The 25,021-nt window shown below is 48.0% G+C and overlaps 1 protein-coding gene and 1 long non-coding RNA gene across 3 annotated transcripts in view; one reads left to right on the forward strand and one right to left on the reverse strand.

The window, feature by feature from the left end:
• Positions 1–3,725: 3,725 nt before the first annotated feature.
• On the forward strand, positions 3,726–7,417 carry LOC116965843. Of its 2 annotated transcripts, XR_006165031.1 has the most exons (4): positions 3,726–4,272; positions 4,402–4,703; positions 5,742–5,896; positions 6,092–7,417. It is a non-coding gene; the product is annotated as an uncharacterized LOC116965843 (long non-coding RNA). The 2 variants fall into 2 exon arrangements; XR_004409704.2 differs by having other exon boundaries at positions 3,726–4,703.
• A 4,535-nt stretch (positions 7,418–11,952) lies between these two features.
• The window catches only part of MRPS5 (mitochondrial ribosomal protein S5), a 62,940-nt gene continuing 49,871 nt past the window's right edge, over positions 11,953–25,021 (reverse strand). Inside the window, exons 7-11 of the mRNA XM_033011041.2 lie at positions 20,930–20,976; positions 19,776–19,833; positions 17,873–17,935; positions 13,976–14,112; positions 11,953–12,543 (exon numbers count right to left, since the gene is read on the reverse strand). Coding sequence (XP_032866932.1) covers positions 12,319–12,543; positions 13,976–14,112; positions 17,873–17,935; positions 19,776–19,833; positions 20,930–20,976 — 530 coding nt within the window. The 3' untranslated portion in view covers positions 11,953–12,318. The remainder of the gene's footprint in view (positions 12,544–13,975; positions 14,113–17,872; positions 17,936–19,775; positions 19,834–20,929; positions 20,977–25,021) is intronic.

The raw sequence follows: 25,021 nt of genomic DNA on the forward strand, positions 1-25,021 counted from the left end.
AGAGCAGAACAGATTCTTTCTGTTGACTTCGGATAGGAAAAAAAGAGAGTTATCTGATGATCTTGTCTTCACCTTCTTGTTTCTGATGTGCTGCTTGTGGCTTCGCCTTTGAATGGTTTCTGTTCAGCTTTTCAAACTGCTTAAATACTAACTTGCAGCTTTCCTGTAGGTAACTGCTGTAGAGCCCTGAAACAAAAAGGGCCCAAACAATCGGCCTCAAACCAAAGTTGACTTCTGAGTGAATCCCCCGACCAGCAACCAGCAGCATGAAGCAACCAGCATCTCATCAGCATGAAATGCAACCCTGGGACCAACCCCTGAAAACGGTAAGTAAACAACAGGAGGGAACTACAAATTTTAAATGTAAATTAAACCAGGAACTCCTCGGATGTGCCCGGATCCTGGCCAGATCTGGACGTGCCTGAATGAGGCAACTCAATCTACCAGATGTCCCCTGTGCATTTTCTCATACGGATTTCTTTATTAAACTGTATAAAAGCCAGACCCTCTCCCAGCACAGACGCAGACCTCACCTACGAGCGGACGCCCTGCGTGGGACTGCCCAATTTCTGGGAAAGGCTCTCGGATCCTTCGCTGTGATGGGGCTCCCCAGCTGATGCACAAGTCTGGCTGATGGTAAAGTAGGAGGGCAATCGGTGATGGATCTTTCTTAATCACTATAGCCAGCTTTATGTAGCAATGACTAGGTGCGTTACCTTGCTTATTCTTTCTGCTGCTTTAAACTAAAGTAAAATAAGCCCATTTGTTTAGCTTGGTGCCTCTGTCCTTTGTGGTAACCCCGTCCATTGGCAAAACAGCCTCCTATCAGATCGTGGACCTCAATTAATTTTAGCATAATTCTTAGTAGTTCAGTTTCTGCTAATTACAGCTGTGACTTTGCAGGATGGGCTGGGCTGATGTTACAGCTCAGCGGTGCCCGAGCGGGGCGATTCCCCACCCTGCTCCTGGCTGCCTTGCCCTTTACCTTGTGTTAGCTCTGGCGCTCAGCAGGATGCCTGGCCCGGTGCAGTTAGCTAACCTGGCAGAAAACTAACCCAAAAAAAGGGAGGCAGGTGGGTTTCTGCTGGCCTGGGGGGTTCAATCAGCTCCTGGGGGAGTCGTGGAGGTTCGAGAGGCTGAAGGGGAGGACTGTAGGTCTTGGGAGGAAAGGAGGTTGGGAAGCTGTTGGGGTGTGTTTCCTGAAGAGCAGAGCTAATCGGGGTCAGGTAGCCTGTCTGTGCCCTGGGAAAAACTCATCTCATGAAGTAACGGCTCGCTTAGAGATCACTCGCCTGCGTTTTGTTCAGCAATTCACATGGGGAGGAACCAAAACCAGAAGTGCCCTCTTGTTACTCTCTTAGACTTTTTGGGCCTAGTTTTTGTTGCAGCACTATACACTTTGTATTACCAGCTTCCATCTGAAGGACAAATACAAAATTTGTCCATTTTTTGGGGGGGGATTTTGCAGCCTCCTCCAGCCATCTGCCCCACTGCTGCTTCTGTAAGGGAAAGTTTTCACCCTGTCCTCCTTTCTTGCATTTGATGCCCGCCGTCCCTCTGTGCCCCTTGGATTCAGGGCAGGTGTTTATTCCTTTCCCCCCTGCAGAGCTCTCCCCGTTTCCCTCCTGCGGGCAAACCCACCGCAGCTGAACGTGCCCCCCGTTAGCTGGGGGGGGGGCTGGCTGGAGGCGCTGGGCCAGAGCTGATGGGAGCAGAGGGGAATGACTCTCTCCAGTGCACTCCAGACTAAAAAAAAAAAAAAACCAAAAAAAACCCAACAAAAACAATGGTAAAAAACCAAGAAGTCCAATTGTTACCATAAAGCGATAATTAATTAATTCTCTAAAACTCAATTTTGGAGTTTCAGAAAGCAGGCATTCTTTATTGCAGCGCCGGACACACGGGGGAGAGCTCCTCCTCGTGTGTGTGTGTTTGAAGACAAAATCAGCAAGCATTTATGCTACTTTAGTCGTACGTATTAATTACATTTTAATCATATTTTAATCATAACTTTTCCAGCAACTCTTTAGCATACATTAATGTGTCTTGAGCATGCCTGTTGGAGTCTTCAGGTGGCTGTCGGAGGTTTTTTAGATGAAGGCTCGTAGTCTTCTTCACTGTGTCGGCCAGCTGACCCTTACTGCTGCGCAAACTCAGCCCCGGGGTCACGTAGATTTTCCCTTCCAGGCCGGCCTGCTCTGGTTTTGGTGCTAATTTGCAGCTTCATTATCTTTGTCCTTGCACCTGCTGCTGCAAGGCCAAACGGTCTCAAGTAAGATTATTTACGAATTCCTTATCCTACAGTGACTCTAATTATTCCTCAAAAGCTCAGTGTTTGCTCTGCAGCACGATTGGTTAAAACGGCTTAAATTGAGCTTAATAATTCTATTCCACACGTAGCTCTTTTTCTAATAATCTTAGTTCACAGGTATCAAAACGGCTCGGGAGACCTCATTCTAGGAGGTCATTTTTGTTACCTTGGCACGTGCGACCTCCTCCCGAGGCGCTGGGAATAGCTCGCCCAGCAGTCTGCCTGCCCTTGTGCCTTGGGATGGGCTGCCAGCCCCCCTTGCGCCTCGCGTGGGTGGGTGGGTGGGTGGGTGGGCGACAGACGGGCTTAATGTGCAAATAAATCAGGCGGAGGGGTTGTTCGGCTGAGCAGCTACACGTCTTCCCTGTTACCCTCGGGTGTCAGGCAGTGCTACTCACACACACACACCCCCCCACCCCGGGTCTTGCCCAGCTTGTGCAGAGATGTTTCTGCTCCAAGTGCCTCGGGGCTGCCCGTAGCTCCTGGAAACCTCCCGTGTGGCTCCTCTCAGCCACCCAAGTGCCCCCTGGCAGCTGTCTTCACCTGCCAGCAGGAAGGAGGGAGGGAAGGAGGAAGAGAGAGAGGAGGAGGGAAGGAGGAAGAGGAGGAGGGAAGGAGGAAGAGAGAGAGGAGGAGGAGGAGGGAAGGAGGAAGAGAGAGAGGAGGAGGGAAGGAGGAAGAGGAGGAGGGAAGGAGGAAGAGAGAGAGGAGGAGGAGGAGGGAAGGAGGAAGAGAGAGAGGAGGAGGAGGAGGGTAGGAGGAAGAGAGAGAGGAGGAGGGAAGGAGGAAGAGGAAAAGGAGGAGGGAAGGAGGAAGGGAGAGAGGAGGAGGAGGAGGGAAGGAGGAAGAGAGAGAGGAGGAGGGAAGGAGGAAGAGGAGGAGGGAAGGAGGAAGAGAGAGAGGAGGAGGAGGAGGGAAGGAGGAAGAGAGAGAGGAGGAGGGAAGGAGGAAGAGGAGGAGGGAAGGAGGAAGAGAGAGAGGAGGAGGAGGAGGGAAGGAGGAAGAGAGAGAGGAGGAGGGAAGGAGGAAGAGGAAAAGGAGGAGGGAAGGAGGAAGGGAGAGAGGAGGAGGAGGAGGGAAGGAGGAAGAGAGAGAGGAGGAGGAGGAGGGAAGGAGGAAGAGAAGGAGGGAAGGAGGAAGAGAGAGAGAAGGAGGGAAGGAGGAAGGGAGAGAGGAGGAGGGAAGGAGGAAGGGAGAGAGGAGGAGGGAAGGAGGAAGAGGAGGAGGGAAGGAGGAAGAGGAGGAGGGAAGGAGGAAGAGAGAGAGGAGGAGGGAAGGAGGAAGAGAGAGAGGAGGAGGGAAGGAGGAAGAGAGAGAGGAGGAGGGAAGGAGGAAGAGAGAGGGAAGGAGGAAGAGGAGGAGGAGGAGGGAAGGAGGAAGAGGAGGAGGGAAGGAGGAAGAGGAGGAGGGAAGGAGGAAGAGGAGGAGGGAAGGAGGAAGAGGAGGAGGGAAGGAGGAAGAGGAGGAGGGAAGGCTGCGTTTAGCAGCCACCTCCGGCAGCTAGAGCGAAAGCAGCTGACGGTCCCGGGGGGGAGAGGCTTGCGATGCCCTCAGCAGCTCCCACCGCCTCCCTGCCCAGCGGCCTGCCCGAGTGCCGGCTTTGCCCTGAGCAGCGGGAGGTCGGAGGCTGCTCGTGAGGGGCATCAAATCCTGGGGGGGGGTTCAGGAGCCACCAGGGTCTGGGGGCAGCCCGGGGAGCCTAGCACACCCTCACAGTTAACCACATGCCCCCCAGCTGAGGCTCTGAAGCTCTCTCCTTAAAACTGCAGGGGATTTTTGTGGTGCCTCTGACAACCTTTTGCAATTTCCTGCCTAACAAAGCTGAAGGAAGGGGGGGTGCTGGTGGGATTGAACCAGGGTGCTAAACTGAGCCACTTAATTCATTGGGAAGATGATTTTAGCAGCTGATACAGACAGAGGATAAACTGCTTGCTTAAACCAGGGAGTAGAGACTACCTGAGGTAATTTTTTTGCAGCAGCAAAGAGCCTAGGCTGCTGAATCTGTACCTGGGGGTGTGGGCAGCAGTGGGTGAGTAAAGGGTGGGCAAACACCTTGTAAATTCTCCCCATATTGTGATTTCATTGAGCAGGAGGAGATTGTAATCTTAATGGCAAAATATGGAAAGTTTCAACTAGAACCTTTTTTCCTGCGCCCTCCGCCGCCACCCATGAACCCTGCTCCTCTCACCACAGTTTGAGAGGCTTTTTCCAAAGCCTGGGCACTTTCATCCAGCAGCGAGGGCTTTGGCTGAGTGTTGTGGGATGGCGTTCAGATGATTTGATGCTAAAAAACTTCAGCTTTGCCACCAGGGACCAGAGCCTTTCCTGTCACCCAATTCACTCCACGCTCCCGGGATTTACAGCGTTCGCTCCATTCTCCTGGTGATACGAGGTGGGTTAAAGCAGGAATTACTGATGTGCGGGGAAAGGCTTTGCGCTTTGCTCCGGCTCCTCCAAGTATGTTCTGGGGTCTTGGTCTCTGCGCCCGGGGCCCTGAGAGCGAGCGCCAGGTTTCCTGCAGCTGCACGGAGGAAGGTGCAAAGTCCCCGTGGAGGTTTTGGCAGGACACCTGCCCCCCCCCCCCCCAGCCCCTGGGTTGTGGTAGTGAACGTGCCGGTGACCTCGGCGGGTTTAAAGTGCAAGCTGTGCCTTAAACCGTTTGTAATCCCCGTCTCCAGGGCGTCTGGCAACACGGTAATGAGACAAAAATAAGCACCCTGGTCCTTTGGGTTGGGTGAAATCTGGGAATGGGGATCCTGAAGGCTCCGGCAGCACCCGGGGAAGAGGAACGCTGCGTGGCTGGGTCTCTCCATCTCTGGAGGCGAAGGACTCCAGGTTGTGCAGCTGTATTATCCCGACTGTGTACAAAGGAGGCGGCTGCCTGGAATCGCAGCACTCGGGATAAAGAGTTCCTTGGTCCTTAGTGGAACCTGAGGTTGCCTGCAGTGGGTTCGTAGGGTGACTGCAAACAAACAAATAGACCCAAAAAAAAAAAAACAAAACCCCAAAAAAAACCAAAAAAAAAAACCCCCGGCATTTCAAATGCGAAGGGAGTTGTGAAAAATGCCAGGAGGTGCTGCCTGCAGCTCAGCTGATCCTGCCACGCTGGGTGTGAAGCCTCCCTGTTCACCGAAACCAGCGTTAAAAAAACCTCCCTGAACCACCTTCCTGAGCACACCGGTGTGGGGAGGGCGCGAATGGCAGCGACGCCAGGAGGCAAGACTTTTTTTTTGGGGGGGGGGTGTGTGTGTGTGTGTGTGTGTCAAAGTCAGAGGCAGACGTTCCCAGCTAAATACCCGATGTCAGGGGAAGGCCAGGAAGAACTCGAAGGCAGCCCTGGGCTAGTGCCGGAGGCGTGCACGGCTTTTGGCTCTGCTCTGGACCGACCCCCTCACCCCGTGCTCGCCCCCTCTCCCCTTTCCACTCGCAGATCTTCGGAGGCCTCGTCTGGAGCCCGGTGGCCTTCCCCGAGGGTCCCCTTACCCATCCTGCAAGGCTGGCTGACGTTTTGTCTCTGTGTCCACCACCCTCCTGGGCCCCTACATCTGCGGGGCGCGCGGGGGCAGCGGCTCCTGCCTCACCTTGGTAAGTGGAGGGGACAAACCCCAGCGCCTCTCCCCGCTATCAACAATCGTTCCCTTTGCTGTTCCTGCACTCCAAATTGCAGGCCGGGGCTTGCTTGTGTGGGTTCCCTTTTTTTTTTTTTTTTTTTTTTTTTTCCCTCCCTTCTTTGCAGTGTGTTCCCTCCTTGGAAATGACGGTGTGATCCTTGTTTCTTAGGATGTCATCTGCCAGGAAACAGCGGCTCAGTTCTACCTCCGCGCTGCCGTGTTGGAAGCCTCCTTCGCCTACGGCGCTCGCTCATCTACCCGCCCTCCGATAATCTACCAGGAGAACACCGGGGAAGGAACGTGGGGAGGTGACTGTGGAGTGGCCTCAAGGGCCAATCTTTACTCACGCCAGCAATGGGAGGGGGAATGACACTGGTCCCACTCCCACCTCGCACCGATGCCTCCAAACACGCGGGAGTCACCAGCAATATAACAAATCACAAGGTATTTGCTCAGCGCAGGGACTCATACCGTAGGATAACAGCTTAACTGCCTGATGTGTTGTTCCACGGTAGGTAACTGCCTTCTCAGCTGCCCTGATGTACGTGGTCCCTAAGGTGATCTCACTCCTCCGATGGAAATCATCCGACAAGCCTCCCCTCTCAAACGTGGGGTTCACCCCGCGAACACGGACGTTGCTCGACGACTGCGGTTTCCAGGCTGGGGTTGGGGTTTTGGTTTTTAATGCACGTTCTATAAAGAAGCAGCTTTTCACGTGGGGCCGTGGCAACGAAGACAAAGAGCCTGCCGGAGGAAGCTGCATCCTGGCACAACCGCTTTCCCTTCAGTCTCTTCTGGGTTGGGTGCGGTTTGATGCTGGTAATTTGGGCCCAAATAGTGAAACTTCCAGCTTTAAAAAGAATGATGGAGTTGGGTTCGAAGCAGTAAAACTCTCCCTGAACTTTACTGCTACTGGGGGAAGCCAGAACAACCAGCACTCAGGAGCATGAATATGAAACTGGGGCATTTTAATTACCACCCACCCCTGGGTTCCCTCCCTACACCTGCTGTGCCAAAAGAACATTTTCATGCAGTTGCTGGCAATGCCGTCCCTGGCTTGTGAGGGGAAACGGGGGACAATATTTAACTTGCACCAGGGGCAAGGTGAGTTACTGCGACCCACCCCCCCCCCCGGAGAGTGTTGCTGAATTATGAGGCACGAGCGTAACGGCAGGAATTCCTGCTGCCTCTAACCTCCCTACAAAACACAACTCGGAGGGCGCGCAGTAGACTGTAGAATTTTAGGGATGTAGCCAGCGGATAAACCACCAGCTCGGGTTAATCTTAGTGATGATGTTCACCTTATGTTACTCCAGAGCGTGGAGCGTGCTGGTGTTGGCGGGGATAGAGTTGGTTTCCTTCAGGGTAGCTAGTGTGGGGGCTACGTTTTTGGATTCGTGCTGGAAATCGTGTTGATAACACGGGGATGGTTTAGCTATTGCTGAGCAGGGCTTGCGCAGAGCCAAGGCCTTTCCTGCTCCTCACCCCACCAGCGAGTGGCTGGGGGGCACGAGGAGCTGGGGGGGGGACACAGCTGAGCCCAACTGACCCCAGGGACATCCCAGACCATGTGGTGTCATGCTCAGCAAGAAAACTGGGGGGGAGAAGAAGGAAAAGGGGGGGACGTTTGGAGCGATGGTGGTTGTATTCCCGAGCCACTGCGGTGTGTGATGGAGCCTGGCTGTCCTGGGGATGGCCGAGCACCCGCCTGCCCCTGGGAAAGGGGGAGTGAATTCCTTGGCTTGTTTTTGTTTTGCTTGCAGGCGCGGATTTTGCTTTACCTATTAAACTGTCTTTATCTCAACCCACGAGTTTTCTCACTTTTACCTTTCTGATTCTCTCCCCCATCCCGGCGCGGGGGGGAGTGAGCGAGCGGCTGCGTGGGGCTGAGCTGCCAACTGGGGTTAAACCACAACAGTGAGTTAATTTAAATGGGATTTAGCCCCAGGAAGGGGTGTTTTCATGTGTTAGGGGTGCCTAATAAACAGCAGTACCAAATTAGCCCTTCCAGCTCATGGAGCAAAAAGTGCTTCCTTTTTGGGTCTGAAGTTCCTAGACAATAACAAGGACTGGAAAAGGGAAGGGAAATAAAAGTCATCTTGGGGAGATACAAGTCATCTTGGCAGCACCTCTGTTGCTTCAGATCCCAGGGGGGACTTTTGGGCTCTGGCCGTAGGTTTGGGTTGAAGCTTTTTAATGGCAATGAGGAAAATATTTGATTTTTTTTTTTTTTTTCTCCTTGTTTTTTCCTTCCTGAAAACCAGCCTGACCCGTCTTGCTTAGCGTTAGTGTGACAACAGCGAGCTGACCGCAAAAAGAAAACCCTTCTCAGAGCAGGAAGGGAACTCACAGCGCCACGTCGGACTGGCACTCGGTTCTGAAGGTTTAACACACACGTGGTGAAACTGGTTTCAGCATCACATCAATGTGTGTGTGTGTGTGTGTGTATGGGGTTGGTGCCCAGATTTACCCTCTTGTTAAGCTCAGCACTAAAGCACAAAGACACCTTTTTGTTGGGGTCTGTTCACAAAGGCCCTGGGGATGCGATAGCTCTGCCTGTCCCCTCACCTCCCTGTCCCTGGGCCTTGTGGCCATCGCATTTGCAGCCCAGGCCTTGGCAGGACTCCCTTCTCTCCTCCCCGCTTCCTTCTGCCTTGCTTTGCCCTTTGCTTCTCCCTTCCCTGCCACAGCACCAGTTTGCACCAGGACGCGCCCGTTCACCTGGTTTGCTGAGAGACCTTCCCCCTCCCAGCATTAGCATAACCCCCTTGTAAACCAGCACTGAAAAAAAACACATCTAGGTTTTTTTTTTTATCAGCCACGCAGCTGGGGAGGGGGCTGAGGCTGTGGACATGGAATTGGGAGGGCGACTGCGTCGACCCGGTGTAACCTGGGCCAAATCTTTCCCTGGGGAGGGCTGGCTAGAGGAAAAGGCCACCACAGGGTCAAGAGCATCCAAACCAACCGATCCCAAGCAGTGCTGCAACTCTGAAACCCTCCCAGCCCAGCCCCAACTTCAATCCCACTCAGCTGAAGAGTTTGCAGGTGAACGAGCCTCCCAGGAGTTGCAGCAACATGCATGTTCCCTGCCTGGTGGGAAGAAGAGGAAAAAAAAAGGAAAAGAAAACTAAAAAAAGCAGCCTGAGGTCTCCATTGCCCATCACGCCCAGCCCTCGTATCGTCTCAGCACAGCCAGGAAGACCCTGGAAGCTGGGCAGCCCAGAGGAGCTGACTGGAAAACGGCACCTCTGTGTTTCTGAAGGGAAAGATGCTGCCCAGAGCTCAGAGAATCCCCCAGGACCTACAAACCATCTACCTCCAGGTCTCGTCCCCACAGAGAGCCCCGAGGAGAGCGTTGGGGCACGGAGACCTTGCTCAGACACTTCCAGACCCAGCCCAGACCCCCACACCAGCATCCTCCTCCCACCTTTTCCTTCAACCCCCTCCCCAATCCCTGGGATTCCCTTGCAGATGGAGCAGCCTGTTTAAAAAGCCACAGCTCGGCCCTTTTTTTTTTTATTTTCAGAGCCCTTCCAAGTCCCCTTCACACTGTTAAAAAATCGTGGGCCCACCGCATCCCCGCAGCTGCCACCAGACTTCAGCTGGGGCGGGGGGTTAACTGGAATTTCCATCTCTGCTCTTCTCCTCCAGCTTCCTCAGCAAAACAAGGAGGGCTGCAGGCACCTGCTCTAGAGAGCAGGCTAAATGGACTTAAACCATCCACCCGAAGGCAGGCAAAACCTCAGCTCCTGTGATGAAAACAAGATTACAGACGTACAACTCATTAACCATGCCCAGATTGCAAGCTTGGTTGCTTTTGCTTATTTAAATAGCTTCTTAACCGTAACGTTAGCCCTTCCCCAAATATTTGTATAATGGGTACTTTGCCTCCAGTGATGCAACGAGTTACAAGCACTTCCATCTTCTGCTGAACCGCCGGTCAATTTGCTTTGTCTGAGAGCAAAAAAACCTCAGTGGAAAACTATGGTGAGCTCTGTGGAAAATGCAGGAGTCTCGGATGTTTCTCATTTTATAGTCAGCTTTATCCGTGAGCGATGAGCAAGCTGTGTGCTGGGTGAAACACCTACACAAAAGCATCTACGTGAACAAACTTTTGAAAATGGGGCAACCCACAACAGACGGCTTCCTCGGAGGGATCCAAGCTCCCCGTGGGTCTGCGGCAGCGTCGGATTCGTGGCCAGCTTGGTCTGCCTTCCCCTCTCCTGACCCAGCCCTTCCCCACCTCTGATCTTTGCACCGAGACCATGACCCCCTCCTGCTCCACGGGGCCTCCCTCATGCTACCAGAATCAAGCACTGACACCCCGTTTGCTTTGAGGGGTGGAAGTGCCTTATTCCCGATTCACGGAAGCGCTCAAATGTCAGTTATTGTCAGTTATTGTCCTGCGGGTCTGAGAAGAGCCCTAAAGCTCCTCCAGAAAGCAGAGGCGAGGAGGAAGAGTCCTGAGGACCCTCATGTGAGCAGATGCAAGTGTAGCTAGTGTGCAGAGCCCGGGGAGAGAGGGAGGTTTGTGGTTACTGCATTCAAGTTCTGAAAAGGCAGATGGCATTCCCCCCTACCACCCCCTTATCGCGCAGATCCTCATTTCGACTAGCACACAAGGTAGACCTGCAGGGCTTGTGTGGATTCTCTTCGAGGCACCAGCTATAAACCAGTCAGACACTCTCCAGTGCTTCGGCTGATGACAAAAAGATCCACTGAGAACGATGCGGTTTCACCCTGCACTAGCAGTGAGAACCTGAATTACTGAGCGACCAAGAAGGGTTTAAGGGAGGCGCCTGTTTGCAGACCTCTACTCACAGAAGACAGGCCGGGCCCTTTGCACCTCCTGAGCTGGGAAGATGTGGTGCAAGACCTCACTTTGGCTTTCACAAGGAACGGTTGTCCCGGCCCAGGTCAGCTGGAGGGAGCTGGACTTCACAACTTGCTCCACGCAGCAGCGTCCTCGTAAGATCCCCTGGGGCACCAGCCCCACCCTCAGGCCAGAATACAGGAGGCTTTCTCCGTATGTGTTGGGCAAGGAAATGCAAGGAGAGCGTGCAAGGAAGCAGCAGGACATCTCCAAGTGTGGATGCAATCACCTGCTGCTGCCACACACCTTTTTCCTGAATCTGAGAAGAGAGAAAATGCTGGGGCACTCCACCTGCTCCCTGCGACACAGGGAAGCAAGTGACACACAGCTGGTCCAGCTGGTCACTTCAGGCTCTCTCCAGTACCCAAGCTGAGGCTGTTCTGGGTCAGTGGTAGAGCCAACTCGCTTCAGCTCACTGTTTCTGCAAGGACAGGGGCAAACTGGAGGTCGTCTAAATGCAGCAAGATTTGATTCCTTTAGCCCAGGTCCATTCATTCTCAATTTTGCTCATCAGTAAGATGCAAACTGAATGCGAGCACGCATTCTCAAACAGTAGTTGGATACGCTGCTTACCAGGAAGTTTGCAAACGGAGCACTTTGCAATCCTGCTGAAGGTGGATTTAGATTGAGCTAGCAAACAGGAATAAAGCCTTCAGCCAGCTGCTCAGCAAGCACGGCGCTGGAATTAGAATTTTCATTACCATAGAGGGATAAAACTCAAACTCACCGTGCCTGTTTGTATATATGCAACTGCTGTCTTTAGAAAAGTGGATTGAAATCAACGCAAAATATTGCCCCTAAATGTCTTTAACATCAGAACTTAAAATGCAAATTCCCAGACTGGTCTTGAAGTGTTTCTAAGGTATTTCCTTCTGCAGCAACAAAACAGGCGGTAGAAGCACCTTTTGGCACCGGGAAATGCCATGAGAAGCACTCACAGACTGGGAGGCACAGAAGTTAACTCCCGACTTGTTTTATAGCCTGGATTGCTCTAATACTTTGTGATTAAAACTTTTGGATTTCACAGTTCCCCCACCACCATGAGCGAGCCCAGGGAGCGAGGAGGAGAGCGCCCACGTTAACGCCCGCTACTGCCGCTCGCTTCGAGATCTCTCGGACACTGGCACTTTGCAAAGAAGACCCCAACGAACCCACACTGACCTCATTCCGAGGGATTCTTTATTGCTTTCACAACCTCATCTTTGCAGCAGCTCCCCAAGAGCTTGTGAAAGAAACGGGGGAATCTGTTGGTTAAACGTCACCTTCAGGAATCAAGTAAAACGCACGCTCGAAGACAAAGGCGCGCTCGCAGGCGGTTGCCATCCGAGCGGCCCCCGTCGGACGGCGGTCGGGGGGAATTGGGGGGGGGAAGCAAAGAGCCTTAGCAACAGGGGCAGCAGTGCGAGTGGCACCAGGGAGCTGCCGGTGCCCTCTTCTAAAACGCCAGCCTAGCCAACCTCTCCGTTGGGGCCGGGCTTTCCCAGTTGCACCTCTGAGCAGAAGAGAGGGGGGGGCCAAAGCTTTTACCATGCCTGACGTCTGACGTTTACCCAGGGGGATTTTTTCATTCCCTGAGCTTCCTTCACCTCACTCCACTCCAGCTTTGTGTCTGGAACTTCATCGTCGGGCTCGGGGTCGCTGCGGACGGTCCCCTCGGGCAGCGCCACGACGATGGGCAGCGGGCCCTGCTCCTCCCGGAACTCGACTACGTAGAGACCCTTCTGGTTTGCTAACTGTTGGTGAGTCTCCTGGGAGGAGGAAAGAGAACAGACCGTCAGAAGTGTTGGTTTACTTCAGCTCAAACATGGCATACGGGATAAGGGGGGGGAAAAAAAAAAAAAGAAAAAAAAAAAAAGCAATTTACTAATAAACAGTTTAAACACCGCGTAAATTAAATGACTCGTCAAGGCTCATCCTCATGGGTTTCAAATGAGCTAACCGCATAAGCCGCAGGAATTCAGACAGCTAGACTGCAGATATACTAGCATTGCAATGTCATCCTGCAGGAACTTGCTTCTGGAAAGGATCTGGCCAGAAAAAGCATATCCTGCTAATAAGGATGCATGCTGGCACGTCAGTAATGTGCATTAACATTTTTACATCTTTATATGGATATAGATTTTACTATGACAACAGTGAAGTGCATACTAAAGCCCTGACAGGTAATATTAGCTAATATAATGATACGAATTTGACATGATTTTCAACTATACCTCTTCCTCGCATACAAGTTGTTTTGTTAACACTCATTTTACAGAATAATTGTCAACTGGGAACAGGAAATTTTTCCCATTCGGGACAGCCAAGAAAATATATCAAGTGCACATCTCTCAAAGCAATAATCTATACAGCCGGCCTTTCTTCTATTCATTCTGTGGAAGACTTCTCAGAGACAATGCATTGAAAATATATGACAGGCTTCCTCAAGTCTGATTAACCTCAGACACTTGGTAAAGATCTGTAACTACCCCATCAGGCAAAGAGGACCATAACCCTCTCCCAAAGCTAAACTGAACGAGTTGCCTAGGACAGGGTGATGGATTTAACCACTGCAGCTCTGCAGGGCTATACTGGGAATGTAAGCAGGTAAATCCTGGCAGCTACCAAGGCTCTACGACCAAATGAGATAACCAGGAATTTCCAAAGGACTGACACATCCTAAAGCTGCTGTTCAAAGGCAGGCAGATGAAACGCTGCATGTTGGATCTTCCCATCAGCTACAGGCAGCTGGCTCAGAGAGAGACACTTCTGAGCTGGAAGAAATGATACCACCTCCCTGACTTATTTCAGAGATCTTACTTATACTGGCAACAGGAGCAGCTGGGACCTTCGGCAACAAAAACTCAGAATGCAGACAAACAAGCAGCAGCAACTGAGGCTGGGCCACGGCTGCCTCCGCTCAGGATTTTTCAGAAGTCATCAAAATACTACAGATGAAAGCCCAGAAATTCCGATGTCCCCTGAAGGCACTTGGCTGTGGAACAGGCAGAGTTACACCCAGCTGTTTCTGACTGGACAACTTCATACAACCCCTGAGGAATTATTCGCACGCTGATTTTGTTTGCCCTTTGGAATATTACTGAATTTTAAGCCTAGAATATAAAGGGTTTGACCACAAACTATTACAATATCAATCTGTCCCCTGACCTAATGTATAGAACCACTGAGAATGCACTCTACCTGTTGTGTCAAGCCTTTAAAGAGAGCTCTGGTAATGTTAATCAAGTTTTTGGATCCAGAAACCTTGGCGTACATGTCTTTAATGCCAATTAGTTTGCAGATGGTGATGATAGCTCGGTGGCAATGAAGACCATACCCTGGGTGGGGGGGGAAAAAAAAATATATAAATTAGCATTACGTGATTATTTCTAATACTACTTAGCTAAGGAAGAAGAGAGTACTAAGACCTCTTCTCAGTTATTTTTGTTACCTCTTCTTAGTTTTGTTACCTAGCATATTAGAACACACTGTATCTTAAAAATGGCAAAACCATTCTAGGAAGACCATTCTTCCCAGTCTTTGCAGCCATGCTAACATAAAGATCATTGTTTTTTTTTTTTTTATCCTAAATACACTTTACTTAATTTATTGCAAATCTAAATGAAAACATCACTACCTATAAACTCAAAACATAAACTCAGAAAAAAATGCAACCTGAAGAGCTGCTTAATACCAGGGGTTTGGGTGGTATTCCTTAGGAGTACCACTGGCAGCTTTCAAAGAATGATCCACAAACATCCCCCAACAGCATGGGAACAATCACCAAACAAAAGGCAATTTCTTTCTCCCACTTTCCAGAAAGTTTTTTTTTTACGGCGTAAGTTGAATGAAAAAGCCTCACTGGGCAGGGCAACAATAGTATGTCAGCTACAAAAGGATCCCTCCTGGGAAAAAAAGAATGGAGAGGCAGTTTGCTTCTTGAATCTAATAAAAAAATGGAGATAAATTAGGACAACAGTCTGGTGAGGTAAAATTAAACATAGGGTGACTGTGATTGTTCTTGTCTCTGAGGTTCATGAATGTACCGTGTCAGACAAGGTAGGAAGATATGTCTTACTCTGTGTTCCACCACAAGAAAATAATATCTGATGCGAACCTTCCTTTACCATTTAACATCGATGGCATCATTTGTTTGTACATGCATGGTCAAAGGTATAGTTGAGTTGTGCTACTGCTCCAAGCCTGCTTTCCATTCATTATATTGAAGATTAAACTGATATTTAAGTGGCTGTCTTAAAAATTATAGCCCAATTACCTAGTTTACCACCTTGAGAGCTCCTTAAATACAGAAAAAGTGCAGAAACATAAACGAGAAGACAGTCTGACTCCATATCTGTTTAACTTGTAAAGATTTTTCCAAGTCCGTGTCACGCTGATTAAAAAACCCCCTCACCCCAGAAGCAAAAGGTTGCCTAATAAAAACCGTGCTGAGGGTTCTTAGCAATTTTAGATTTTTTCAAAATACATTAGTGACTCTGAACATCAATAATTGTATTCTCATATTACTCATGTGACAGTGCAGAACAAGAATACCAGACACACAAAATCAAATAGTACGTCCAAAGCGTCAGTGTTTCAGCTTACTCAAAGGTTGCAGAAATTGATGAATTAAGTAGTTGAACATGACAGTGTTCTGACTGGAAAATTATCGCTAGTTTCTGACTTATTATAAGCTAATCATTAAATGCTCTTGCAGTTTAGATCTTATAATGAAACTGAAGTGATTTACAAAGAACTAGCCATGTAAATGAATTACTTTCCTATTCGTATATGAAAATTAGAGGACCAATTAACAGTGCTCAGTAGCAAACTAAATCCGTTTTCTACAGAACAGCCGCTGCCTTTATCTGCCTTGAAAGCAGAGTTAGGCTAAACAAGTCAAACCAAACCTTGGTACATAAAGGCCTAGCTCAAAAGATTCACGCAAAGAAATGACCTCATGTCATCACGGCAGGTCTTCAAAACAGAAAGACCCAAGGAGGTAAAATGCATCACACTGAAAACTGTGATGCATTAGAAATAAGCTAACCTTTAGCTCCCCAAACCACCTCATGTGTTAAAACTTTTTTGTTGCGATCCTGAAGAACGTGACAACGGATTACACGGTTGCTCTGGATATATCCCTGTCATTGTAAATAACTGGCAAAGCACATACTGCAACAGCTCTGAAGGTGAGGAAAGGGATAGCAGAAAGTCAGCAGCGTGTCTTCAGAAGGTCAGTGTTCACGTGGAAGCTATCAGAGACAGCACACACACAGCTGAGCAACAACATATGGGGGACTGTGTATCTCTGGCTAAATCTGGGAGGGCAACACGGTCACGACCCTCCGGCAATTTCCAGTCTGATGATAAAATCCGCGCTGTCTTGCTGGTGCAGAGCTGTTGACACTGGACATGCTGAGTTGCCATACTTCACAACTATTGACAGTGGTTTAGTACCACTGTGGACTGGAAGTATTTTTAATTGCGAGTACTTCCGACGGGCTGCTAGCTGTAAGGGTGTGTGGAAGGAGAGGGGCAAGAACATACAGGGACACAAACATGACTGACAATAAGGGAGGCAGAGAACCAGACTTGGTCAGCCACGCTAATTGATGAGAGCACGTGAGAGTGAGAATGTTTATCCTAGTTGAGTTTATCTGATTTCAGATCTTGCCAGCTGGGAAACTGAGGGGAAAAGGGGAAACCGGAAACAAAATATACAGCAACGCAGACCTGACGAAACAGAGAGACAATGACAAGAAACAAACATCGCCACTACCTGATGGGCAATCAAGAAACTACAGGTGTCACTGCCAGGAAGATCAGCCTGGACTTTGCAGCTGCTAATTCTGCTGCTTCTATTTCTGCCGGCTGAAGAGGAGGAGGGGACTTGACTGTGTTTTTGTGAGTCCGGGACATGGGTGCTGTTGAAGACAGCACCTTGTCTGTGGCCAGCCGTATCGGTGTCCGTGTGGCTCTGGGAATGCATAATCAGCTCTGCTGCTGGTTGAACCTGCAGATGGGAAGGTGACGGCCCCATCCCTCAGCCTGGGCCCTGGGTAACCGGGCTGGGCTCCAGGGGTTGGGCAGGAGGGTCCTGGCCTGGAGGAGGCAGCTGCACATCTAACAGCACAGTGGAAGGACAGACCTGCGAGCTGAGAGCTAATGGCCATGGACTCACCATTACTCACATCTAACCTACATGAGCCTAAAGAAGCATTTGCCTGTACTACACCTGGCAGCCAAGTGACCAAGAGCTTGCAAAGATGGAGAAATGAAAACACAGCCGCTGTGTAACAGTGAGACGGTTTTTGTGCTGGTCTGGTGTAGGACAACAAGCCAGGGTAGATATTCCCTCTGGTTTACCCACAGGGAGCTCTTGATGTTAGGGAAAATAAAGCAGTAATGGTCTCGAGGAAGCAGCAGGCTGAATGCTATCCTGGCTCCAGCTCGTGACCACAGGCAGTGCGAGGCAGGTGAGGGAGGGCATCGTTGAGGGATAGCCCATGCTATCCCAGTACAGGCTCAGGAGGGACTGGCATACAGCTGCAGCTTGCACTCTGACTCCCATTTGAAGCACTCCCACTACTGCGTACTAAACTAGCTCTGAATCTTGTCTTGAAAACCACAGCTAAAAAAAAAAAAGGAAAAAAAACTTCGCTGAAAAATAATGGAACGAACCCATCAGTTCCCCAAAAGCATGCCTGGGGCCATATGGTGGGAAGAAAAATCTGCAGGGTTCCTCTAAAGGCCTTTGCCTTCAACATCTATGCTACTAGATTGGACCTTTTCCACATCTAGGTAATTTAGAGCTGAACAAACTACGCTTAGGAAGCATGAAAGAAAACCAAGAACTGGGCTCCCACCAGTTTAGGAAGGACAAACCCCGATTTACAATAAATAACAAAGCCATGTCATCAACAGGAGGTACTTCTAATGAAAAATAATTTATCATCTTCAACATTTAAAACATGGTAGACTAGCACCAAATGATCCGTCTCTGAAAGAAAGGGACACTGCATAAATTTAACTTAATGAAGTAAATACCAGTCAATAATTAATAAAACTTCAAAATTTCCAGGTAGCTTTAATTACCTTTGTTTTGCTTCTTCATGCGGATGGTTGTGCTTTTAAATTTCACTGTAATGTCATGGTAAACTGTAAGGGAGAAAAAAAAGGCATGACAGCTAAATTCTTCCTTCTGGAAAAGCTTTAGCTCAGCACATTTAAGGACTACCTCTTCCTTTTTCAGAACTGTGAATGGGAAGTTGCTTTTACTCTCCTCTGAGTTCTTTAAAGAGAAGGGTTAATCTCCGTACATTTCTGAAATAAGATTAGGAATGTTTACACACCTGTAAATACTATGTTACTGTTCTACAGAAAACCAAGCTTCACTTGAAAAATCCGAAGTGTCAGTATGCCTCCAATGATCCTCATTTAGCTTTGAAGTGAGCTCACGTGATACATTTTAACCTTCTTCCTCAGTTTTTTCTAATAATTCAGCTTTTAACCTAAGATTTCCCCGCCGGCTTCAGCATTCCTGGATTTTTCCATACAGACTGTTTACAGAATATTCCAGTCTTCCTGCTTCTCTCTGCTTCAAAAGGAACCCCAGACTCATATTCCTCTGGTGGGTGGCTGCTATATACATTTGATTCAGTGGCTCAGTCTCTGCATAGTGGATTCTAGCACTGCAGTCCAGATGGCTCAGAGAGAACCTCTGTGTTAAGTAGAATGGAAAGCATGGTGGCAACACCACCAGTTTTTAATTCCCCAGTCTGTTCCTGTGAAATATTAATGTTCAAGGACTCACGACAGTAACTGCAGTTGTGTATTTGTAAGCTGGAGTTTTATTATACTGAATATTTACCTACACAATAACTTCGTTAAATACTTGTGTGCTCTGTAAGGTGCTATCTTTCAAACTTTTTCTGACAGATAACCAAGTATTTGGTGCACTGGCACCACGTCTGACATCAGAGAGGACGGACTTGTATGGTATTAAATTGAATTAACAACAAGCTACCATGAAACATCAGATTGACTTCTCCAGCCCGCGTTCTCCCTGGCTGCTGGGCTTTGTCAGCACACACGGACTGAGTCAACGGGGAATCACCTCGGACATACAAAGGGGAAAAGCACAGAGGAGTTCACTGTAGAGAAGAGATGCTCAGACAGTATCTGACTTCCTTAACTCAAATTGGGCTAGCAGAGATCTCATCTTGCTACTCCTCCCTTCTCCTGTCCCCATTTTTAAAGAGCCTGAAATAATATGCATTCAGTAGCCAAATTTTAAACACAGAATTGTATAATAGCTTGGGTCGGAGGGGACCTTTACAGGTCATCTAGTCCACCCCCCCTGCAATGAGCAGGGACATCCTCAGCTAGATCAGGCTGCTCAGAGCGCCGTCCAGCCTGACCTTAAATGGTTCCAGGGATGGGGCATCTACCACCCCTCTGGGAAACACGTTCTAGTGTTTCACCACCCTCATTGTAAAAAATTTCTTCCTTGTGTCTAGTCTAAATCTACCCTCTTTTAGTTTAAAACCATTACCTCTGTCTTATCGCAACAGGCTGTACTAAAACGTCTGTCCCCATCTTTTATGGCAAGGAATATAAATCTCTCAATATTTTAACAGCATCATCTCGTATTATGTAATCTTAACTTTTTTTCATGGACCTTCCTACAACTGTTGATACAGACCTGCGTGAAAGTCAAGAGTAAACCACAGATTAATTCCAGGTAATGGTGATTTATTTTACACGGGGATTGACAGACTATGCACTCTGACATTACCACTGACTAGTTAAAACAGTATGGGGCTAAGATTTCATACGGTGTGCTGAAGAAGCAAAGTAAAGCATGAAGAAGGATAATACGATGCATCAGATCAGAAAGGTTTTAGTTAACGTCTTTTTATGCTTTGTTACTAGTTGCAACCAGTTCTTGTTGGTATATTCACTTCAAGAAAGAGTCTAAAAAAATCGTAATACTTACTTGTGTGGTTTTGATAGAGCTCTATAAAATGTAAGCAGCGTATTGCTTTATTCTTTGCCTAGGGAATAAAAGCAGAAAACATTTTTTCTTGATTTTTTTCCACAAAATCTTTGAAATATGCCATTGTTCAGTTAACTAGACAGAAAAAGAAGTGAGAAAGAAAACTCTAGAAAACAGGTTTCCCACATCTAAACCATTTATTTTATGGAAATGAAAACGTTCTCTTTAAGGAACCTTCTCCTAACAGATGTAATATTTAAAAAGATTTCTCAATATAACAACAACTTTGTCAAACTGAGTATTTCAGCATTGCTACTTCCATAGCTTACTTGAGCATGACAATGCAAATTAGATTAATATAGATGGATAAGTAACATTTTGAAGTCTAATGGAGCCTTAATAAGGTCGTTATACATGTGTCAGAAAAATCTGTACACACTAACTGTATGCACAGATTGTATGCTATATAGATATTGAAACAAGTGGCCAAGGGGGGATAGGTACAGACTGTAGAAAATAAAGAAAATAAAAGAATGAATTAACAGAACCTCATTACAGGGCAATCTCATTGTGTGTCCAAAGGAGCAACAATGCTGGTGAAGGGTCTGGAGCACAAGTCTTACGAGGAGCAGCTGAGAGAACTGGGGTTGTTTAGGCTGAGAAGAAGAAGCTCAGGGGAGATCTTCTCACTCTCCACAACTACCTGAAAGGAGGGTGTAGCGAGGTGGGTGTCGGTCTCTTCTCCCGAGCAGCAAGTGATAGGATGAGAGGAAACGCCCTCAAGTTGTGCCAGGAGAGGTTTAGATTGGATACCAGGAAGAATTTATTCCCTGAAATGATTATCAAGCATTGGGACAGGCTGCCCAGGGAAGTGGTTGAGTTGCCATCCCTGGAGGTATTTAAAAGACGTGCAGATGTGGCGCTTAGGGACAGGGTTTAGTAGTGGACTTGGCAGCGTCAGGTTTATTGTTGGGCTTGATGATCTTAAAGGTCTCTTCCAACCTAAATGATTCTAGGATTGTATCAAGATGGACAAAACATGTACGTGGACTTACTTCCTTGCATAGACTACCAAAGATACTTATTACTAAAAAAAAAGTAGGTATGAATTATTTGTATTTGTCATCAAGCAACAAATAATTCCATCAACCTACTTTCCGTAAAGCATTCATCCGGTTATCTGCTTTCCCAATTGCAAAACCTGCAAGACAGAAAAGAGTCATTTTATTACTGAGAAACAGACAAGGCAGGACCTTCAGGAAGCAAAGGAGAAAAAAAACAGAGAACTTCACAAACACTTTCAGTATCTGTTATTTCTACTCCATTGCATAGATCATACCCAGTAAATGGTACAGAGAAAACCACAAAAAGTAACAGTTCAGGGGTTACTAATACCTAACAATGGGATGCCAGTTGCTTGTTGTCAAATGAAAACAAATAAGGCTGAAGTTCTATCTTTTGTGTATTTGTCCAAACGATTGAACAGTGGTGACTGTTTCAGGCAGAAAAAGACCAGTCTTCTGCTTAAGAAGAAAGAAGGGAATGAATTAAAAAAAGGAAGCTGATGTGGATGTATCAAGGTCTGTACAAAGAGTAACTCCAAGACCCTAGAAGCAAAGGAGGACACTGGGTTTCTGTTCGTGAAACAGAGAATATGAAAACCAGGTTTAACAGCATAATGCAAAAAAAATGTGTGCCTGCAGAACAGAGAAAAAGCAGCCTGCCAGTTTACAAACTGCTACCTATTTCTCTCTGAACCCTCAGACTTACTCCTATTTACCAGGTCAACTGCAGTAGTGAGGAAGAGATTTCACAGCAGTCTCGGAGTATCTGCAGTCAGCTCAGAGCAAGGCATCAACTGACTGGATGCAGCGAGTAAGAGGATGTGACAATCGTTCTTACAAACTCCCTAGCCCAACCATGTCAAGGTAGGTTGAATTAAAATGATTTAACTTCAAATCATCAGATCTAGCTTTTCTGGTCCTTTGATGTTTCTGTTGTGTCAGCTGGGGCTGTGGGTTACCTGTATCCAAAAGCCTAATCCGAAAAGCAATGGGATTGGAGTCACTGGCCAACAGTGACTCACTAATTTCATGCAGACATTACAGGAGAAACGGGCTGGAAGAGATCTAGGAAAGAAATGCCATCCTGACTATTGTGGTGCTACAAGAAAAGAGGGTATGACCACAAGCCTGGAGGCCTGTGGAAGCAGCAGATGGTCAAGGGTAGTGTCAACTATCAGCTACCTCCTGAGACAGCTTTCCCCACGCAGGCACCATGCACCCAGAGGTCTCTGTTACTATCTCCTGCACAAGAAAACGCAAGGAAACTGCATTATTCTTTTAATCACAACAGCAGTGCATTCATACCTGGAAGTCACTCAATAGATTAGAAAGTCCCACAGATGAGGTCACCTGGGCAACCTCAATTCAACCATTCAGCACATATGGATTAAAGCGATAAGGTATTTCATGAAAAAGCTTTTCAGAGAAGAGGTAGGAGGAATTTTTTCAGAGTAACGTGTCTTTCTGCTGGTGAACCACACTTTCCTCTACATATAAATTTTATTCCCCTCCAAACTGCCATTAAAATCGAGGAACACATCTGGACTTGAATCTTTCACATAAATGAAGTTATGCAAAACCACAGTTGACTGGAAATCCAGTTGTCTTATTAAAGCTCCCACATACACCCCGTCATCAGAGATACCTATTAAGCTCATAATAAAAAGGAGACTATTTATATCCAAAAGGTGGATGCTCTGCTTATATACTGAGAGCAGGATTTTCTTTACTAGAGTCATATAGCAATGCAAATGCAATTTCTTGTGCTCTGTCACCAATACAATACGTGCAATATTGCTGCCTCATGTTAGAGGTAGGAATTCTCTATTATTTGGATTATATTATTTGGATTATTTACTTCACAGCTATTAATCTTCTATTCTTTCAGCTGATTCTCCTCTTAATTCTGTACAGCTGTCTTACCTCTAAGTTTGAGGCCTAACAGCCATCTGTACACGCAAGCAAATGCATGAAAACTATCTCCTTATGGAAAAAAACTTAGCACACTCAAGAGTGTTTCTTAACTAAAACTTACCCTGCAACAAAAGTCTTTAACTCCTGGCATTTGAAAACTGAGTGAAAGAGAAACACTGTCTCCTCAATAAAATAATTGGAAATTATGAAGAAACTCATTGCTGTGCAGGGTAGCTGCACAGTGCCTTTATGCTGGGATCCAGGGCGAGTTAATCCAAGTTAGACGCCGCACAGAGACGGTTTGATTGCTTCTAGAGATACCTTGGTCATCACTACTTTGCATACATAAACTGTGCTTAGAGTTCTGCTACAAGGAAATCACATCTAAATGGAACGCCTCTGACCAGTATTCTTACCCCAAGTCTTTGTTGAGAAAGAAAAGGAAAAGGGTCTCTTTTCACAGCTTGTATTCTAACATCCTTCCCAACCTTACATTTCTTTTGATTTGTCTGTTGTGGTTTAAGCGCAGAGGGCAATTGAGCACCACACAGCTGCTTGCTCACTCCTTCCCCCTCAGGATGGGGAGGAGAAAATAGAAAAAAAGGCTCAAGGATTGAGACAAGGACAGGGAGGGGTGACACACCATTACGGAAAAAGACACTCCAAACATCAATTTGAACACCACCATCACCAACACTTAAACAATCGGAGGTAGGACAGTGTGAAATACAATCACAACTTATAAGTACCTTCCCTCCATCCCTCCCTTCTTCCCAGGCTCAGCTTTGCTCCAGATTTCTCTACTCCTTCTCTACCTCCTCCCCCCACAGCAGTGCAGGGATGGGGGTTGCAGTCAGTTCATCACCCATTGTATCTACCAATCCTTCCTCCTCAGGCGGAGGACTCCTCATACCCTTCCCCTGCTCCAGCGTGGGGTCTCTCTCACGGGAGATATTCCTCCGTGAATTATCTCCCACGTGGGTCCTCCCCACAGGCCACAGCCATTCCCCAGGCCCCCCCCGGCGTGGTGCAGCCCTCCCAGTGCCGAACTACAACAGTGGGGGCTGCTTCTCCCCTCAGAGTCCCGGCCTCCTTTCAGCGCAGCCGCCTGTCCTGGCGTGGGCTCCTCCACAGGCTGCAGGTCGGCCTCTGCTCCACCGCGGACCTCCACGGGTGGCAGGGGGGTGGCCCTGCTGTCTCCCCCCGGGATACAGGGTGGGGGTCTGTGCTCTGACACACCTCCCCCCCTTCCTTCTCCTTCCTTCCACTGCCCGGGGTGTTCGTCCTTCTCCCAACTCCTCCTCACCAGTCCCAACCCCCTCCCAGGTTCCCCCTCTTAAACACGTTATCGCAGAGGCACAACCACCATCGCTAATTAGTTCAGCCACTAATTGGCCAGAGGTGGGACCGACTTGGAGCCAGGGGAGCTTCGAGAAGCTTCTCCCAGGGGGCCACCGCTGCAGCCCCCTCCCCGCTACCAAAAACTCTGCCATGCCTCCTATTTACTTTATGCCACAGACAGCATTTCTATGGTTAGACTTCAAATTGCATGGTGAAGAGACCATTACAAAGAGTCATAATGCAGAAAGCCTACAAATGGGTCAAGCCACACATCACCGAAGTTACTGTAACACCAGACTCAAAGGGCCCTGAGTATTCTATTTTTCCCTAAATGTGTATAAATATTTGTAGGAAGCCCATAAAGTGGATTTTTTTTTTTTAATGATTAACTTCAATAAAATAAGAAAGCCTCCTAAAGAGACTAAATCAGAAGGAAATCTAGGGTCTTCCAATTTGACAGATTCATTAAGAGTTTCTGCATCAAGACGCTAGCTGAGGCTACCAGTAAACAGACCTTTTTCACCTAAAAGCAGTTGTACTTCCAAGGGACTATCCTGTGACTTAGGGAGAAGAAAAAACAAACAAAAAAACCCCCAGTCAGATTTATACTAATTCTACCTAGAAATAATAATGCTAGTGCCCTGGTTTTGGCTGGGATAGGGCTAATTTTCACAAGGAGCTGGGAGGGGGCACAGCCAGGACAGGTGACCCCAACCAGCCAAGGGGATATTTGGCACCGTGCTGACATCATGGCCAGTACATAAGTGGGGGAACTGGGCGGGGATGTGGGGTGCAGATTACGGGGTGCAATTGCATTGTGTATCACTCCCTTTATATATTCATTTTATTAGTGGTGGTGTTATTTTTTCTCTCCTTCTGTTGTTCTGTTAAACTATATCTTAACCCATGAGGTTTTACTTTTTTTTT

Source organism: Tyto alba, unplaced genomic scaffold, assembly GCF_018691265.1.
Source record: "Tyto alba isolate M040663 unplaced genomic scaffold, T.alba_DEE_v4.0 Super-Scaffold_16, whole genome shotgun sequence".
NCBI classification, from domain to species: Eukaryota; Metazoa; Chordata; class Aves; order Strigiformes; family Tytonidae; genus Tyto; species Tyto alba.